We start from the raw sequence: 16,931 nt of genomic DNA on the forward strand, positions 1-16,931 counted from the left end.
TTGAACTTTCTAGGTCACAGAGCTGAATACATGACAACAAGGTAAGATATTTTTATCTGACTTGGTTTGGAGTTAAAAAATAGATAAAATCTTAGAATTTACAAATTTTAGAACAACTTTATAAGGCTGGTTGCTGTTGTTACATAAATTATGTACAGACCCTGTGTGTTTTAACATTCAGCATTTCTGTTTCAGCATGCTGATGAGTAAAGGATCAGACCATTCATCTTCCTCATTTTTGTGAGCTGCTTTGGCCAATGTCAAGGGTGGGACAAGCTGGGAGATCATCAAAAATATTTGTGAATTACACATCAGATTTGGAAGTTGCAGGGGGGACTTAAGTGCTCAAAAAGAAATATTTTTCAGTTGTCAGAGATACCTTGCTTCTCATAGTTTGTGATTCAATTGGTCAGGATACACAGTTTAAAAGAAACTGGCAGGAAGATCAATTTGGGCAGTGGGCTGTGTCTTTGATAACCCAGCTCTGAAGACTAATACCTGCCTCCCCCTGCATCCATGTGTTCCATACTGAAACAGCTCTATATATCCACAGAAGAGAAGGGATTCAGTGTTAGATCTCCCAGCTTTGTGCTGCATGTACTTTTTCAGTTGTGTAATGCCACAGCTTTGAAGCTGCCTCCAGATGTAAACCTGGATAAGCTTTGCAGCCCCCAGAGAGTAGGAGGGGGCAATGGCAACTGCTTGAATTTGCAGCTGCCACTTGTATGTATCACTGCTACGGGCAGTCTGCCTGGCTACAGCAGGAACATCCAGCCCAGCTTGCTTGGTCTCACTCTTCCCTTCCCTTCCCATGCAATACATCCTTGCCCAATGCCTTCAAGAACCATATTTCCTGGTCCTGATGTTTCCAGGACATCTCTACAGACTTTACACCAGATTTTCTCCCACCACTCCATGTTCTCTATTAGCTCTGTGAAGCTGGACTTCCTCAACTTCTTAGCTTACATGACCTCAGTTGAAAAGTGGTTACAAATCAGAGCATTCTTCTCAGTTGCTGCCATTAATTCTGACAACTGTACCTTTAACTCTGCCTCCAGGTGCTACCATTCCAGGAATGCATGGAAATCAACAAGTTTATGTCTAATGAGAAAAACCTCCTTTCTTGACTCCAATGCAGGCAACTCATCAGGCTCACATCATCCTAAGTTCCCTGCTGTGTAAATAACTGAAAGGAGATGGTGGATTCAGTCAATGATTTTGCCTTAGCAAAGTGGGGGAGCAGTGAAGCCATCTTACCTCATATCTTGTTACAGCTGGTCACCTAGAGAAAAATACTCTGAGGAGCAGGGCCTGCCATCTGTTCCTCACACCAGCTCCTGGGCTTTGGCTGGGCCCTGCCTGTTGCCCCAAGGTTCAGTTATGTTCTGGACTGTTAGACATGCAAACAGAAATTTTCTTTAAGGTCAAAGTTAAATTGTAGAAAGGAAGAAGATATCTTTAAAGATGAGTTTAAAACAGCTGACAGTACTCAAACAAACTGAAGTCCCACTGCTGAATGCTCTATGCCTTATTGTTTTGCACTGGTCCCCCAAAAACATTTGATTTTTTGCTAAGTCCAAAAAACCTGTAGAAACTGCTGGTGCATGGGAACTAAAGAAGCTGTTGGCATTTAACTGTTGACATGACATTCACAAAGTAGTTTGTGATCTAGAGAACAGTATTTATTTCCTGTAATCTCTTGCAGTATTGGTCACCACGTGTAACACACTAGGTAAATTTTGCAGACCAAAGTTTTGTGTGTTCTTCCTTTACTTCTTTATGTGTTATTCTGGTTTTATTTATTTGTTCAAGTTGATATACTTTTAATTCCATTAGCCAATTAGCAAGGTGTTTCTTTTCATGTGTGAAGTTGTTAATTGGTTGGATGTGCAAGGCTAAAGCTGTTTAACTTTCTTGGCTCTAGTTGAAAATGCAGACAGTTTGGTTTTGAAGCATCTTAGGAGTGTGCTGAGCAGCTTTAATTTGCATTTGAATTTTCTCCAACATGAAGCAACTTTTCTGCTTGATATGAGGTGCTTCGAGTGGTCTGTGTTCTGCCATGGCTGGCAGGATGAATTCCAGTGGTTGCTGCACATTTTATGCATGACCACAACAAAAAAAGCCATTCCAATTGTGCAGTGTTTGGAATAAATTTATGTGGTAAAACTGCAAAACAGGGATTCATAAAGAATGTCATTATGTATCCATAAGTAATTCTTAATGGGGGAGTTCTCTGCTCTTTAATGTGGTACACTTAAATTTGATGGAAAGTCTTTATTTGATAAGTATTGTGTTTATTGCTCCCTTTTACAATGTTCTGTTGTGCCATGAGCTTACAGACATTTCATTTTATTGTGTGACTTAATTCTACTTTGCTCAGTAATCATATTCCCTTCCCTTAGGCCTCCAAATCTTCCCCCTAAGCCCCAGAAACACAGGAAGCCCAGACCCCGATCACAGTATAGTGCTAAGTTGTTTAATGGTGATTTGGAGTCCTTCATCAAGGTACTGGCACCAGCCACCCCCATGGCTGATCTCAACACTTCTTACTATAATGGTCACCAGCTCACCAAAGCTGAGGCAGATCATTATGTTTAAGTCTGTCCTGGGGCTCTTCTTTCCCAGTTGATCAATATAATACTTCCTGAAGTCAAAGGGAAAGAGAGGGATTCGTTTCTCACATTAGCCTCCCTACAGTTGTGTTTATCAAGTAGGAATAGTATTGTCAGCCTGCTTTTAGTAGGAAACTTTGCTCCATGTAGTAGGTAGGATGTAGTAGTGCATCCCACAATTTACCACAATTTCCTGCTTGCTATTTTCATAACATCCAGTGTTCAAAGTCTGTGGAGAAGCAGCATTTCCCTGGGTTTGATATCCAGATTTTGATTTCCTATGACTTTAGGAATTTATTATATTGTGTGAAATTGTGATCGACACTATTCTGGATCTTGTATCTTTGCTGTATTTACTATCTTCTTCTTTCTCATACTTTTGTTTCTAATAATGCTTCTAGCCGAGGCCGAAGGAACTCTCACACGAGACATCAGGTATCGTTCTGGTGACAAGAGAACAGCTCTGCCTCGCTCTCGGGTTGCGTTCCTGCCTGGCTCAAAATGAGTTCTTTCAGAGACCTGGAGGGAGAAGTTTGCAGTAAGAAATGAGTGTACAAATATAGCAGGCAAAACTAAACCAGAGCAGAACTCTGGAGGGATTGTAGTCTTAAATGATGGATATTCTCTTACTCATTTTCAAGGACTCGCCCACATCACAGTTTGTGCCTTTGGACACAGCTGACGCAGCTACAGGAAAGAAATCTTGAAAATTGTAAAAATACATTTATAAATGCAATGAATGAAATTATTGACTGCAAGCTCTGTGAATTTGGTTTGAATATTACAGGGATATTTTTTTTCTTGTTGAGTATAGCTAGTGGCAGACATTTTGCTGAACAAATTCTGTGCTCAGTGGCACTGTATTGATTTAGCTGTCTTTGAATCAAGCTTTCAGTCATCCTCAGTACAACTAAAGGGGAAATTATTATTTTCATTGTTACTGTTACACAGGAGGTGCCATGAAATGCAAAGACCTTTAGAAATCATCACATGAGAAATAAATAAGTATCATGAGCAGTTTCTTGCTGAAGGGTTAAAGTAAGCAAGGAAGCAGAGATTCTCACAGTGAAAGCCCCATGACTAGAGAAGGACAAAGCAACTCAGGAGAAATGGTACCCCATCATTTTCCCTCACAAGGGAACATGGCAGTGTGGCTGACAGGGCTTACTTGCAAGTGGAGAGTCCTACATAATTAGTCTTTCAAAAGGAAAGGTCAGAAAAGCTGGTAGCCTTATGTCAGATTCGCCAATGCGGGACAGCCTCTCTGCCCAAAGACCGTGTCATTCCTGGTGGGGATGAGTCATTTTGACAGGCACAGCTAGTGAAATACAGTGTCAGGCCAAACTGCTTTGTGATTGAGTTTTACATCGTAAGAAATTCTAACTAGTCACAAATATCCACTCACTGACTTCACACATCAGATTAAATTCACAGTAGCAGTAGGGTCACTGTTCTTGACACTCACCAACACAGATGGTTACTTCAAATTATTTTTCATTGATTAGTTCCAAAAGGCAAAGCTGTTGGTTTAGATTATTCGGGGTATTACATAAGTACAAAGTTTTGTGTGGTTCTGAACAGATTCTCCAAAAACAGGTATGAAAGGGATTTGGATTTTGGGTTTTTTTGTAATTTCTTACTGCAAACACTATCTTTTCCTAGGCTTTACATTCTTTGCATGAACCATGAACTACTAACAAGAGATGTGGGTGCATGTTGTGCATTTTTGCTAATACTCTGCTTTTCTGGAGAGCCAGGCTGCTCAGTGTTGGTGAAGATTATGGTGTTCCTGGGCTTAACAACTGACCTGATCCAAGGGGTTTTTTATTTAGGTCTTACTGAATCATGACACAAGTCAAAGAGGAAATGCTAATCCAGCCATTACTGGTTCTTGGCTAGCCAGTCTTTGCTAGGTTTCGAATTCAGAGACAAACAAGCCACAGTTTAAATAGCAGAGTTAGTGGTAACAGTCTTTTGTAAGCCCCACTAAAACAGTGCAGAGTACATGTAAGATTAGGGGGTTAGGTTACCTCAGAAGGTGCAATTGCTTTACTGTGTGTTATTTTTCAAACTTTTTTGTTGTTTTTTTTCTATTTGAGCTTAATTCATAAACTTCCCTTTAGTGTAGTTTAGCATGAAAACAAAGTACTAATTTATAAGAGGAAATATGTATTCTGAGTTACAAGGTGCTTTTGAATTAATGATTTTATAATTCAGACTGATTTTATACTAAACTTCCAAATGAATTAGTCAATTCTCTGAGCACTTACATATTGGAAATTCATTTGGAAAGAAAAATTACAGCTTCCAAGACAAGAAATTCGAAGATTGTTTATGAAACAGTAATTTCTGCAGCATAAGCACCAACTTTTCCAAATAATTTTTAATCATATCATTTATGTCTTTAATCTGTATTTGATAACTTCTGGTCACTTGGATTAAAATATCCATTTCTTGAAGTGCCAAAACAAAAAGTTTCCAATGGTTATTTTGGAAAATAAGCAGTTTAAAAGAAAAAGACAAGTAACTCACTAATATAATTATTATATAGTCATCTTCTCCACCTCCCATCACAAATGCCATTTATCCCTTTTTAAAACAATTTGTGGAGCTGAAAATGTAGCTACAGACCTACTGCTGTGTCATTGCTGAGATGAGGAGCTGTGATTTCTGAGCTCTGCAGGTGGGGAGATAGAGGTTGTGACCTCCCTTTCCCAGTAACCTTGTGCATAGAGACAAAGCAGCTGAGCCACATGCTCAGCTCAGGGTAGCTGCAATTCAGCACCCGGGGATTGCCAGCCATTTAGAGCAGCCAGAAACAACATGCCAGCCCATCATTGCCCCATGGCAGGGCACACAAACCAGCAGAGCCCATAGCAGTGCTTCAGTCAGGAGGGAGACGTCATGGTACCCCATGCAATGTCATTTAGTGGCTCTGCTCCAAGAATGTTTCTCATAGTCCAGCAAATCCAGAAAAGCCTTGTAAATTGTTTGTGATAAACTTCTTACAAAAAGAAAACCCCACATTGAGGAATTGGGTCCTGTGTAATTAGGTCCATGTAGGATTTTCTTCACCAGGAAAAGAAAGGTCAGTTAAATAGATATAGAGGAATCATCTTCATCATTAATTATTATTCTTAATTGTAATCTTTTTAAAAGGCAAATTTACTGCTTTAACTCATTTTGCTTCAAAAATCTAAAATGCGTGCATGAGCTTAGATGTCACATACAGTGTTAGCCAGATATGGTGACAGAGGTAGAGAACTGAATTTCCTGAAGAAATGATTTTAAGAACCATAATCCTTTGCTTTACCTGTTCCTTTTCCTGCCTCCCTAAATGGGAAGAGACCTCTGTTAAAAGTGGTATTTTTTCTTAGGTGTTTTTTTGCCAGCACTGTATGTCCATCTAGATTGACCAAGTGCATTTTCACATTGAGGCCATAGCAGGGAGGTTTCCTCTTTCTGATCTGCAGCTCACTCATTCTGCTCTTGTTTTTGCAGGATTCGGGGCAAGTCATTCCTCTTATTGTGGAAAGCTGTATCAGATTTATAAATTTATATGGTAAGCTCTGAAAAAAACTATTTCATTATTGTCCTTTTTTGTGTGTCTTTGACATTACTTATTTAGCACCACACCTTAGTATTTAAAATACACATTTTAAGTATCTTAAAAAATAAAGTAATCTTTCAGCACTGTCTCCCATCTTTTCTGCAGGTCTTCAGCATCAGGGGATTTTTAGAGTGTCTGGTTCCCAGGTGGAAGTCAATGATATTAAAAATTCATTTGAGAGAGGTAATTGGATTTTCATTTATTTGAGCACTTTAATATCTGACATTTAAAAATCTTTTAAATTCTAATAATTTTCTCTGTGTGCTGCACCTAAAACTTTCCACCATCACATGCTTAAACATGAAGTATAATGATGACGGGTGGGTTTTCCCCCCATTATGTCCTAGGACCTTGAGGGTTTTTCTCATTTTGTTTAAAAAAGGCATATGACTCTACAATCAACTGTAAACATTAGTTTTTTGTTAATGGTAAACTGCAAATAATAGTTTTTTTATATTTTATTTTAAAGATCCTCAGAAAAGAAAGGTAATGAGTTTAATTTGATTCATGAGACTACTTAATGAAATTTGAAAGTCCTGTTGCTTGATCTTCTGGAATACAAGTGCTTAACTTTCTGGCCCCTCTGCCCAAGTTGCATCATGATCCAGGAAAATAGGGAGTTAAAAAAAGGGTCATTCCATTTTTCATTCCCAAAGGAAACTTCAGCCCCCCAGAGGAGGAATTACATGAAAAATGCCAGGAAGTACAGCCAGCTTTTTCAATATCAGTGGCTTGCAACACCCAGCTTGGATTGTTCTGCTAGGGAAACGAGGATCCAGCCATCTTCCAAGTGTATTGAAGCAATATTGTTACAATCTTTGTAAATCTTACATTCTTTTTTGTTGAGTGTTAAAAGCTGGGCTGTTTTAATTTCTAGGGAAAATTAAAATTTCTGCAGATCATCTGCTAATGACAAAACCCTTGAAGCAATAAGTCTTGCGACTAAAAGCATAAAATATATGTACAGTATTTTGCTTCCCAATATTAGTTATATATATCTTGTTAAACCTGATCTTTTCTTTGACAAGACACATAAAGCAGCTGTTTTCACTTGCTAAGTGAAGCCACAACCCTTCACTCTGCAGCTTTTAAATCTGCTTATTCTTAACTCCTCCTCCTAGGTAGCGTTATCCTTGAAGATCCATACATTTTAAAGTGTTTCAAAATAAAGATTATTTATGTAATTTAAAATTACATAAATAAAACAGTTCAGTCATGGATGAGGTTGCAGTTAGATTTTCATCAAAGTAGTTGCACATATTCCTGATATTTTAACTTTTTAGAATGAAGACACATATTCAATTCAATGAGTGGTCTAACTCCATTTGTTTTATGTAGGGCTCCAAAGAAAAGTCTGCAGAACTCTATTCAATTAAGAGTGTTTGGTTATTTTATTTTACTAACTGTAAGTCACAACATGGCCATAAATACCTAGTTGGAAGTTCAGGACCTAAGAGATCACTAGGTTATGTAATTTTAAGGAAGCTTTATTTAGGCTGCCTTTTTTTAGTTTAATCATAGCCTGGGATTTCTAAATCAGTGTTTATTATCTTACTTGAATGCTTGCATTGCCACCTCCCACATACTAAAAACAAAACCCGCCCAAAATGTCACTCACTTCTAAAAATGTTCCATGCAAGAATGCTCCTGCATGTGTGTTTCATTCACTTTATTTACTTTTTAAGGTGAAAATCCTTTGGCAGACGACCAAAGTAACCATGACATTAACTCAGTTGCTGGAGTACTGAAGCTCTATTTCCGAGGGCTGGAAAATCCTGTCTTTCCTAAGGAAAGATTTAATGATCTTATTTCTTGTATCAGTAAGTATAAACTTCTGATTTTTCTCAATAAGATTTTACTTTCAGATACCCAGTAGTAGCCTGAAAAAACAGCTAACTTCACAGATTTTCCTGAGATTATTTGTTTGCTGTGTGTAGCAGTCTGGCTCAGTTGTTAGTCATACTCACAGCTGTGGTTGTTCTCTTTTCCCATTGGGATTAATGTACAGTACAATTCTTTGTTTAACAGGGCAGGAAGAATATCTTTTGGTACACAAGGGATAGTTAAATTTAAACACATTATTATTTTCCTCTGTGCACTGAGGCAGACAGAAGTGAATGAAGTCGTGAACATGCAAACAGATTGTGTTACTTTCCAAGGCTTTCATGCCCCACAGCTTGGGGTCAGCACTGGTAAATAAGTAACTAACTGCTCAACATTGTGTGATTCTGGACCTTTATTGTGTTCTGCTGAAAACCACCAATCTAACCCAGAAAACTCTTGGGCGCAGGGAAGGAGGAGAAGAGCTGGGTGTTGTCTGCAGGAGAGCCTGGTCTGCCTTCCCACACAGGAGTTGCAATGGGATGCCTTGGAGGAGCATTGCATGATCTGTGCCCTGCTGGTGTTCATGACCAGACATGGAGAGGTTGTAGTAATTTGGAAAGTTATCAATGGATTGAGTGAATTGCTGTGACATGCACAAAACCTCTTCCAATTCACTGACCCCTGCAGGTGTTGAGGGGTGAGGCCAAGCCAGCCATCAGTAGATTTGCTGTTCCCTGTGGGCACAGTGGTCAGAGGAGCTAGCTTTGAGGAAGAATTTCCTTTCTACTCTTCCTTTATAACTTGCCCCCTTCAACCAAATGGAGAAAGAGGCAGTTTCTCAAGTAATGAGAGCCAGTCCCTTGGGATATTGATGAGGTCAGGCTCTCCAAACTGTTATTTGGGCAGAGATCTCAGCCCAGCAGGCAAGGCCACCAGTTGGTGGGTACACAGTGTTCCAGGCTGGCAGTCAGGTGTGGTTTTTGGCTCCCTACTTGGGGGACACAGTGTGTGTGGTTAGCTTCCCCCACAGGGAGGATTGCAATAGTTTCTCCTGGAGGTTAACAGGTACGTGCAGCACTGTGATCACATCTATGTGTGGTGCTTTGGTATCGTTGTTTTGCTGGGTTTTCTGCAGCTGTTGCTGCTTACAGACTTGGTGGCACTGAGGAGTCCTAAAGACCTAAAAAACACAATTTAGCAGTCTGATCCCTGATGCTGAGGGGGACAGTGTCTTTTTAGGAAGCACAATCCTGGTTCTGCTTCAGTTCAGCTTTAACTGACTGTGGTGCCACAGCCCAGAAAATCTCTGCAAGTCACGGAAATTGAAATGTAAGAAAGGATCATTTTGACTGAGTGATTTTCTGCATGACAGGGATGATAGAACTCTGCCGAATAATCCTGAGCTGGTTTCCATAACTTCTGGATGAATTAAAGCATATCTGCTGGAAAAATTTGTTGATTTAGTGGCTTTGGTTGATAGAAAATCTACCACATTCTTGGATAAGCTGTTCAAATGAATAATCACTTTCATCATTAAACATTTGTACTAGATTTCTTTCTCAAAGTTCCTGCTATCAGATTCTGCCCATTTGATGTTTTTATGTCTTCATTATTTTTACTAAGCATAAGAGAAATATAAATGGTGGTTCTTATGCATGAAGATGTTACTGCAGTCTGCTCTGTTGAAGAGATTTAAATACATATGTAAACTAAATTTTAAAATACCTTGAATGAGTGTTCAGTTTACAGAGATTATATAACTGAATGCTCAGGAGATGCAAAGATACTTGCCCAGAACAGCCTTATAAATGTGTTCCAAGAAGAGGAACTTGGATGATTTCAGAGTTCTCATTCACAATTGAAGGTGCTGAAGAGGGGATGGGGTATTTGGAAAGAGGGGTGGAAGTTCAATGGACTGAGCTGACAGATCTGTGTGGCACCTGCACAGGCAGGAGAGATTCACCAGCCTTCCAGAGCATCACTGTCTGAGAGGGTTCCAGTTCAGTTACCCCAAAAAAAAGTATTTCTTTTGTTGTTAAGAACTTCCAGAAAAATGGCTGTGAATACTAGATCCCTAGTGCTAGATCTTGTTTTCCATAGAGAATGTCCAACTATTGCATGTTCCTAGTAGGCATTCTTGCGAAATTCTTGCGAAAGAATTGCCAACCTTTTATTTAAATAATAGTATCATCCAGCAGAACCGAAATCAGTAACAACAATAGCCTGGAACAAAGTCACTGCTTTTCACAACAACATTTTAAAATGTTCATTGAGAAAGAGGTGTTGCCATCTGATCCTGGTTTAGACTGAGTGTTCTCTGAGGATGTCATAAATCTGGATTGTCATCTCTATGACAGTTTGTCAAAACAAGGTGTAATGACTGAGTAGTTCTGCTAGCTTTGACTTCTGCTAGTGCTGTTGTACAGGAAAGCAGAGGATTTTAGTCTGATAATATGTTGTAAGAGTCTGAGATCTGTTTTCTTACAGGTTTTGGGGGAAGCATGGGGGGGGATGATTTTGTTGTTTGGTTTGGTTTTCACAAGATTATCATTAGGGGCATGCTGAAATGGCACATCAATGCCTTCAGCACAGGGAGGAGAGTTAAGTGTGGACCAAGGTGGGACAAAGGGGGCTTTCTCTGTGAGCACACCAGGGTGAGTTTGCTTTGTGTTGTCACAGTGAGGGGAGTTTGAATGAAGTATGAGGACAAGAACAGCTCTTGTACCTTGCACCCAGAGCCAGCCCCAGAACCATATGCTGAGAACAAGGGGCTGTGTGGCTGCATCTTCTGGTTATCTGAGAAGCCTGAGGCAGAGTATTTTTACAGCTGTGTACTATTCTATGTACTTTGTTGAATGATGCACCACTTCCAAGGAATCAGAATGCTTTGTTGGGAAAAAACAAAACAAAAACCAACCAAAAAAAAACCCCAACCAAACAAAAACCCCCAGCATTTCTAAATACACTGTGTAGCACCTACATGGTACAAACTGTCATAAACTGTGGGTCTAAAACACCATTTCCATTGCTATATTTTAACCTTAACACCGGATATCTTGCAAAAAGGGAAATTGTCTAGGCAAGATTTCTCCTTCATTTCACACTTTGAATCAGTCATAGTTGTATTAGGTTTTTTCATGTGCTTATGTGGCCTCACAAATTATGTATCTCAGTCTTCCTGCTAATGGGAGCAGGGCCAGACTCCCTTTTTCTGTGAGAACTTAGGTTAATGTAACTTCTTTAGATACATAAAATCCACAAAACTTTCACATGTTTAATTATGTGTTTTTAAATACTCTTAATTCATGTTGCATTCATGATCTGAAAAACACTGAGGAAAGGAATAAACATTCTTTTCAAATAGTTTTTCAAGATAAATGTCAGTGTGGTTTCTTAATTGTTGGCAGAAATTGTTACAGAAGGGTAGAGGGAGAAAGGAAATTTGTGAAGTTAATGTTCACTTAAAACCATAAAAGGGCAGAATGTCACACATTTTATATGGAAATGTGATGTTGCCAGTGAAAAACCCCTTGAAACTGAAGTACTTAGTTATGGATGTCAGGCATAATTGAGGCTACAGCTGCAAAATGAACCTTTCCTCAGTACAGCCACCGAGAAATTCCTTTACATTTATGCATATATTTCCAAATGAAAAAGAGCATTGTAAGTTAATGCTTTCCATTTTGTAAATACAGTGGAAACAATGTGAAATTACTGTGATTTTTATGGCAATTTGTATTAATTACACTCATGAGAACAATGTTATTCTGTTTGGGCTTATGATCTAATTTAGATAAAATTTGGGCAAACTTGTATGCGCTGGGCCAGAGCAAGCATGAAAGGTAGAGCAGAACATAAAGAATCCATCTGATCATGGGCCATAATGGTTTCTTCTTATCCTTAGGAGTGGCTACTCTTGGTCCCAGCAGCATTCTGTTATCCAGAGGACAATCCAAGGCTGGGGTGGGAAGGAGGGGAGTCCCAGTGCACTTCTTTCTTCTGCCCCTTTGTAGGAACAGATTGGGCCAAAGACAAGAATTTGTAACAGGAGCCACCTGGAGGCAGAAGGTGCAGGAGCTGAGCTCAGTAGGACTGGCTGTGATCCACTTCACTGCTGGGGACTGCAGTTTCTCTCCTGGTGTGAGCTCTTACACACATGGCTTACTTAAGTCCACATTTAAGTAGATAGCTGTGCCATGCAGCAGGAGACACACCTGAGCTATTCAGACTGCTTAATGTCTGCACAGAGCATTACAGTTCTTCATGGTTTCATCTCCCTTGCCTTAAATTTCATAGACAAAAATGGCAAGGTGATTGAAAACTTGTGTCCTTTTTTTCTTCTGATTTTTATCATTTTAATCCCTTGCCACCAGCAGTGCCTGTTTACCTGAAGACATAAACGTTATGAAAGAAAATTATTTTACTTCTTTTCCAGACTATTGCCCATTACTTAAAGAGTAAAAAGTACTCTGAATTGTCAACTCTCCATGAAAAAGTTTCAACAAAATAGAAAGTGTTTTCCTCCATAAGTGACAGTGGAGACTGCTGGGTTTGTCCTCTTGTAATGCCTTCTTAAATAGATCTGAAAGAGCTGTGAGTGGCATTGCTGAGTTAATATATACATATCTTTGAGCTGGATTGGACTCCTCGACCAAAATGAAAAGAGGCACAAATTGTTAACTTCAGCACTAATACATATTCATGTAGATAACTTGTCAGCTGCAAATTGACCATAAAAATTACATCTGCAAGTGTAACTCAGTCCCATTTGGCATTCACAGGGTGTGTAAAATATGCATTAGGCATTCACTGTTACTAGTAGGCACCACACCAAGTGGAAATAGCAAGTAACCCCCACAAAGAGATATTAAATTGGATTTTATCCTTCAAAGCCATGGTCCTAAAGTGGAGAGACATCTTACATTACCATTGTTTGCTTCCTCCTTTGGGCTCCCATTGCTTGTGAAATATGCTTACCTTGCACAGCCCTGGATGTTGGTTGTAACACAATTCATTAGTTGCTGACACCAGGTTTCTCCTTCCATATGTTTTGATCAACAATATCTTCCCTTTGCCAAATGTTTGCAGTCCTGTTGTTCATACTGAGATTGGCCCATGGAGGCTGCCTGTTTAGAGAGGCTGGTCAAACATTTGCAGTCCAGAACTGATGTTTCAGATGCTTTCAGATGTTTTCAGGTGTTTCTGAGCTGTGCTGGCTCCCAGGCTGAACCTTCTCAGTTGGATAACCATGTCTCACCTCCATTGCAGGGGAGGCCATGTGTATGACCAACCACAGAGCTTCCTCTGCTTCTTTAAATTAAAACAACAGAGTAGTATGCAGCTGTCCAGTTGGTCCAAAATACTTTGAAGCCACCAGTAATTGCTCTCATGCAAAAGACTTGTATTCTGCATCACTGCATTGATATATTTGAGTATATCACCTTTTACATGCTCTACTACCTCAGAGTTATTGTTTAATTAAACTTTAATTTACATTTTCTTAATATTATTTGGGATTAATGTACCCTATTTTCAGTTCTAATTTAGTTTTTGTTTATTTGTGTTTTGGGGGCTTCTGTTAGTAACTGTTTTCTCCCCTCTCAGGTTTCCTTTACTCTTCTGTGGTAGATTGTTCACTTCTGATCTGTTTTAATTTGGAGTTACCTTTCAAAAACCTCATCATGAGGGACCAGGTGGTTAAAACTGTTATTTCTCCTGGAAGAGAAAAGTAGAGATTTGTTGTTTCTGTGTGTCTTTACAGCCAGTGAAGGTGACAGTGCCTCTCCAGAAGAGGTTCCAGTGTTCTTGGAGACTGAAGATCACACTTTTCAAGGCTTGAGTGCCTAGGATTTATGTCTATCTGTGTGATTGAGAACCAGTCCTTAGTGTGTGGCTGAGAGAGAGGCAGCTAGCTGATAAATATATGCAATGACATTAATCTCTTCTGGATTCATTCATCCAGATGAAGGGCATGGAACATTTGCAGAGTAAGTCCCTGTGAGATCAGTAAATAAAGGCTTTTCCAAGAGCAATGTAGGATTGCACCTCAACAGATTTTCTTGTGGAGCTTGTGAACTGCCTTTTTGGAGGATTTTATGAACAAGTTGAACAGACATCTTTCAGAGGGGATTAAAGTGAAGTCAGAGGCTAAGACTGTAGACTTAAATGACCTCTGAGCTCTCTGTTTTTCATTTTTTGTAGTAACTGGTGGAGGCTTCTTAGATCCAAAACACTTCAGAAACTTAGATGCCTAGATAATGTTATGGATAGACAGAAAATAAAATTCCTTATATTATTAGAATACTTGTTCCACTCTTGTCTGATGAAGGTACATTAATGCTTCTGGCTCAGGTGCCTGGCTCTTCCACAAAGTGCTACAGTCATGGAACTCCAGAAGCTGCCTCCTTCCCCTCCTCTTGTTCCACCCTACAACTATCTCCTGTGCTCTGCTTTGACAGAAGCACAGTGTTCCCATAACAAGCAGCTTCTCATTTTGCTGACAAGAAACTCTCCTGCTTGTGGGTTTGACCCCCATGGCAGAGATGGGTCTGGAAGGCAGATGTGTCAGAGCAGAGCTCCAAAAGTTTTGCTTTGCTCTGAGAACTGGGAACTAGAAAATAATAACCATTTCACTGTGTGATATTTAGTTGACATTAGTCTTGATTTGTAGTTGATATTCCTGTGTCCTTCATAGAGATCTCTCTTCCCTGTCTCTCTCCACAGTCAGAAAAAATACATTAATTCTCAGTGTGTTTGGCCTTGCCAGAGGCTTGTCCTCTTGCTTCTCTTTGGGAATATGAGTCTCATCATATCATTAGAGTAATGAACCAGTTTTCAAATCCCCTGATTTCTATTTCAGCTCAGCAGTTAAATTGCATTACTAGGACAAATCATGTAATAGCAAGCACTTCTGTTTTCTTAGCTGAGAAATGGGTAATACCTCATCAGGCACTCAGGTAGAAAAAATCAGAGTAATGAAAAGAGTGTCTCCAACAGAAGTACTGTGAGAGGGGAGGTGTGTCCAGCTCTCTCCAGCATTGAGCTTGCCAGTATTTCCTTGCAGCAACCAGTGTGGATGGTCCTTCTGCCCTGAGGCTCTCTTTAGCAAAGCCATTGGAGGCAAAGCAATGTTTTAGCTTTTCTCTGCATGAGAAGCAGCAGAGCTGCAAATTCTTTCTGCCTGCATGTAAAAAGATTGCTCTGTATTCATTCCATCTTTCCTAAGTACCCAAACACTCATGTGCTGCATACACTCAAGCAATGGGGAAATTCAGCTCCACATTTCAAAACAGCATGCAAATACATTACATCATTACCTAGCTCCTTTAAATCAAATCAGTGCAACCTCTTGAAATAATGTGGAAAGTACATAAATTTACCACTTGACAGTAGTTTGGATTTTCAATAAAGAGACTTTCATGGAAACTGGGTCCAGTGTTACCAGGAAAATACTGGTAACACACACCTCTCATTCAAGCATATATGGCTTGTAACTGCTTCAGTATGGAGTGCAGGTCACTTCAAGTACTTAGTACTGATCATGCTCCTAGGAGGACAGCTGGGATAGTTCAATACATGACTACACAGCCAGAATATCTGTACCTGCTCCACCATCTCTGTGCTGCCTACTGGGACTGGTTCCTGACTCATGCATCTGTCAAACTTGTCCAGGAATTGCTTGGAAAAATTGTAGTTGGCAGGGACCACAAGCACACTGGAGAGTGTGATAACTACTGAGTGGTAATTGCCTGCCAGTGTGCCCCATCCTGGTTTAGCTCACTAGTTTAGACAGAGCTATTGCAGCCATTCAGGCAACACACTGCTAGAAGGAGCTGCTGAACCCACCTTGGGTCCCAGCCCGCTGCATTTCTCAGGTCTGATTTGAATTCAGCAATGACTGAACCTGGAGCAGGGCCAGTCTCCAGAATTGTCTGGAGGAGGCAGGACTGTAGCACAAGGTATTAGCCAGGAAAGGCTGTAATGCAGAATGCAAGTCCTGGTGTTGCATCAAAACTGCCCTCCAGCTTCCCACATGCAGCACACATGTGCTGCTGAAGCAGGAGTGTTGAAAGATGCACTGGAATGGGAAAGGACAACTGTAGTTGCTCTGTGGATGTTCACTATGCAAGCAGCTCCCAGACTTGGCATGTCCCTGCCATGGACACCAGTTCTTAACCAGTAATCAGAAGTATTTCTTGACTCATGCAGTCCATGTTTACAAGAAACATAAAAAGAAATTTTAGGTCCCATGCTCCACTTGAGACGGCTTGAACTGATTTCCAGCTAGTGTTTGGGTTCAGAGTGACTCATTAGGTTATAAATTATACAGCTTGTCAGCAGTCCTTTTTCCTACCAGCTCTGCAGCAGCTCGCCAGGGACACTGTCCAGCCTTCAGGGTCTCTGCTGGGGAATACATTTTTACTTCCTGCCAGAGTTTTGCTGTTCTGCCTCTGCAGTAGATACCATAAGCCAAATGGACTTCTTCATGCAAGCAGTGGTAGGCAGTTGTGCTTCTACAGAAACTCTGATGGAGGCCAGTCTGATCCCATCCCAGAATCTTTTGTCCCAGCACACTAGTGGTGCTGAGCCAGTGGAATCTCCTGTGAATGCTGATGTGGGAGCAGATCTCACACCCTTTTGCTGCACTGGCATTTCCTAGTGAACTATAACACCTAGGTGGCAAACAAAGTCTTGCTGCCAACATGCTCTTCTGGTGCTTAGTTTTTAATACCAAAATAACAATTACTAGATACCAGTTTTCTTCTAAGAAATGTAAGTCAACACACATTTTGCATCTGCAAATGAATACTTAAATAGCCATACCAAAGAGCACATAAATAATGCCAGTAATTCTGATGTGTATTACTTATGTACACTTTCACTTA

The 16,931-nt window shown here is 40.1% G+C and overlaps 1 protein-coding gene across 2 annotated transcripts in view; it reads left to right on the forward strand.

Annotated features, from left to right (window-relative positions):
• Positions 1–16,931, forward strand: part of SRGAP1 (SLIT-ROBO Rho GTPase activating protein 1) — a 139,268-nt gene that overhangs the window by 102,827 nt on the left and 19,510 nt on the right. The window contains exons 11-15 of one of the 2 annotated variants that reach the window (XM_036400967.1): positions 14–41; positions 2,403–2,505; positions 6,114–6,174; positions 6,328–6,405; positions 7,908–8,042. In XM_036400967.1, the coding sequence (XP_036256860.1) occupies positions 14–41; positions 2,403–2,505; positions 6,114–6,174; positions 6,328–6,405; positions 7,908–8,042 (405 nt within the window). Of the gene's footprint in view, positions 1–13; positions 42–2,402; positions 2,506–3,013; positions 3,048–6,113; positions 6,175–6,327; positions 6,406–7,907; positions 8,043–16,931 lie in introns of both variants that reach the window. The other variant, XM_036400966.1, reaches the window with a different exon arrangement.

This window comes from Molothrus ater, chromosome 5 (genome assembly GCF_012460135.2).
Source record: "Molothrus ater isolate BHLD 08-10-18 breed brown headed cowbird chromosome 5, BPBGC_Mater_1.1, whole genome shotgun sequence".
NCBI lineage: Eukaryota > Metazoa > Chordata > Aves > Passeriformes > Icteridae > Molothrus > Molothrus ater.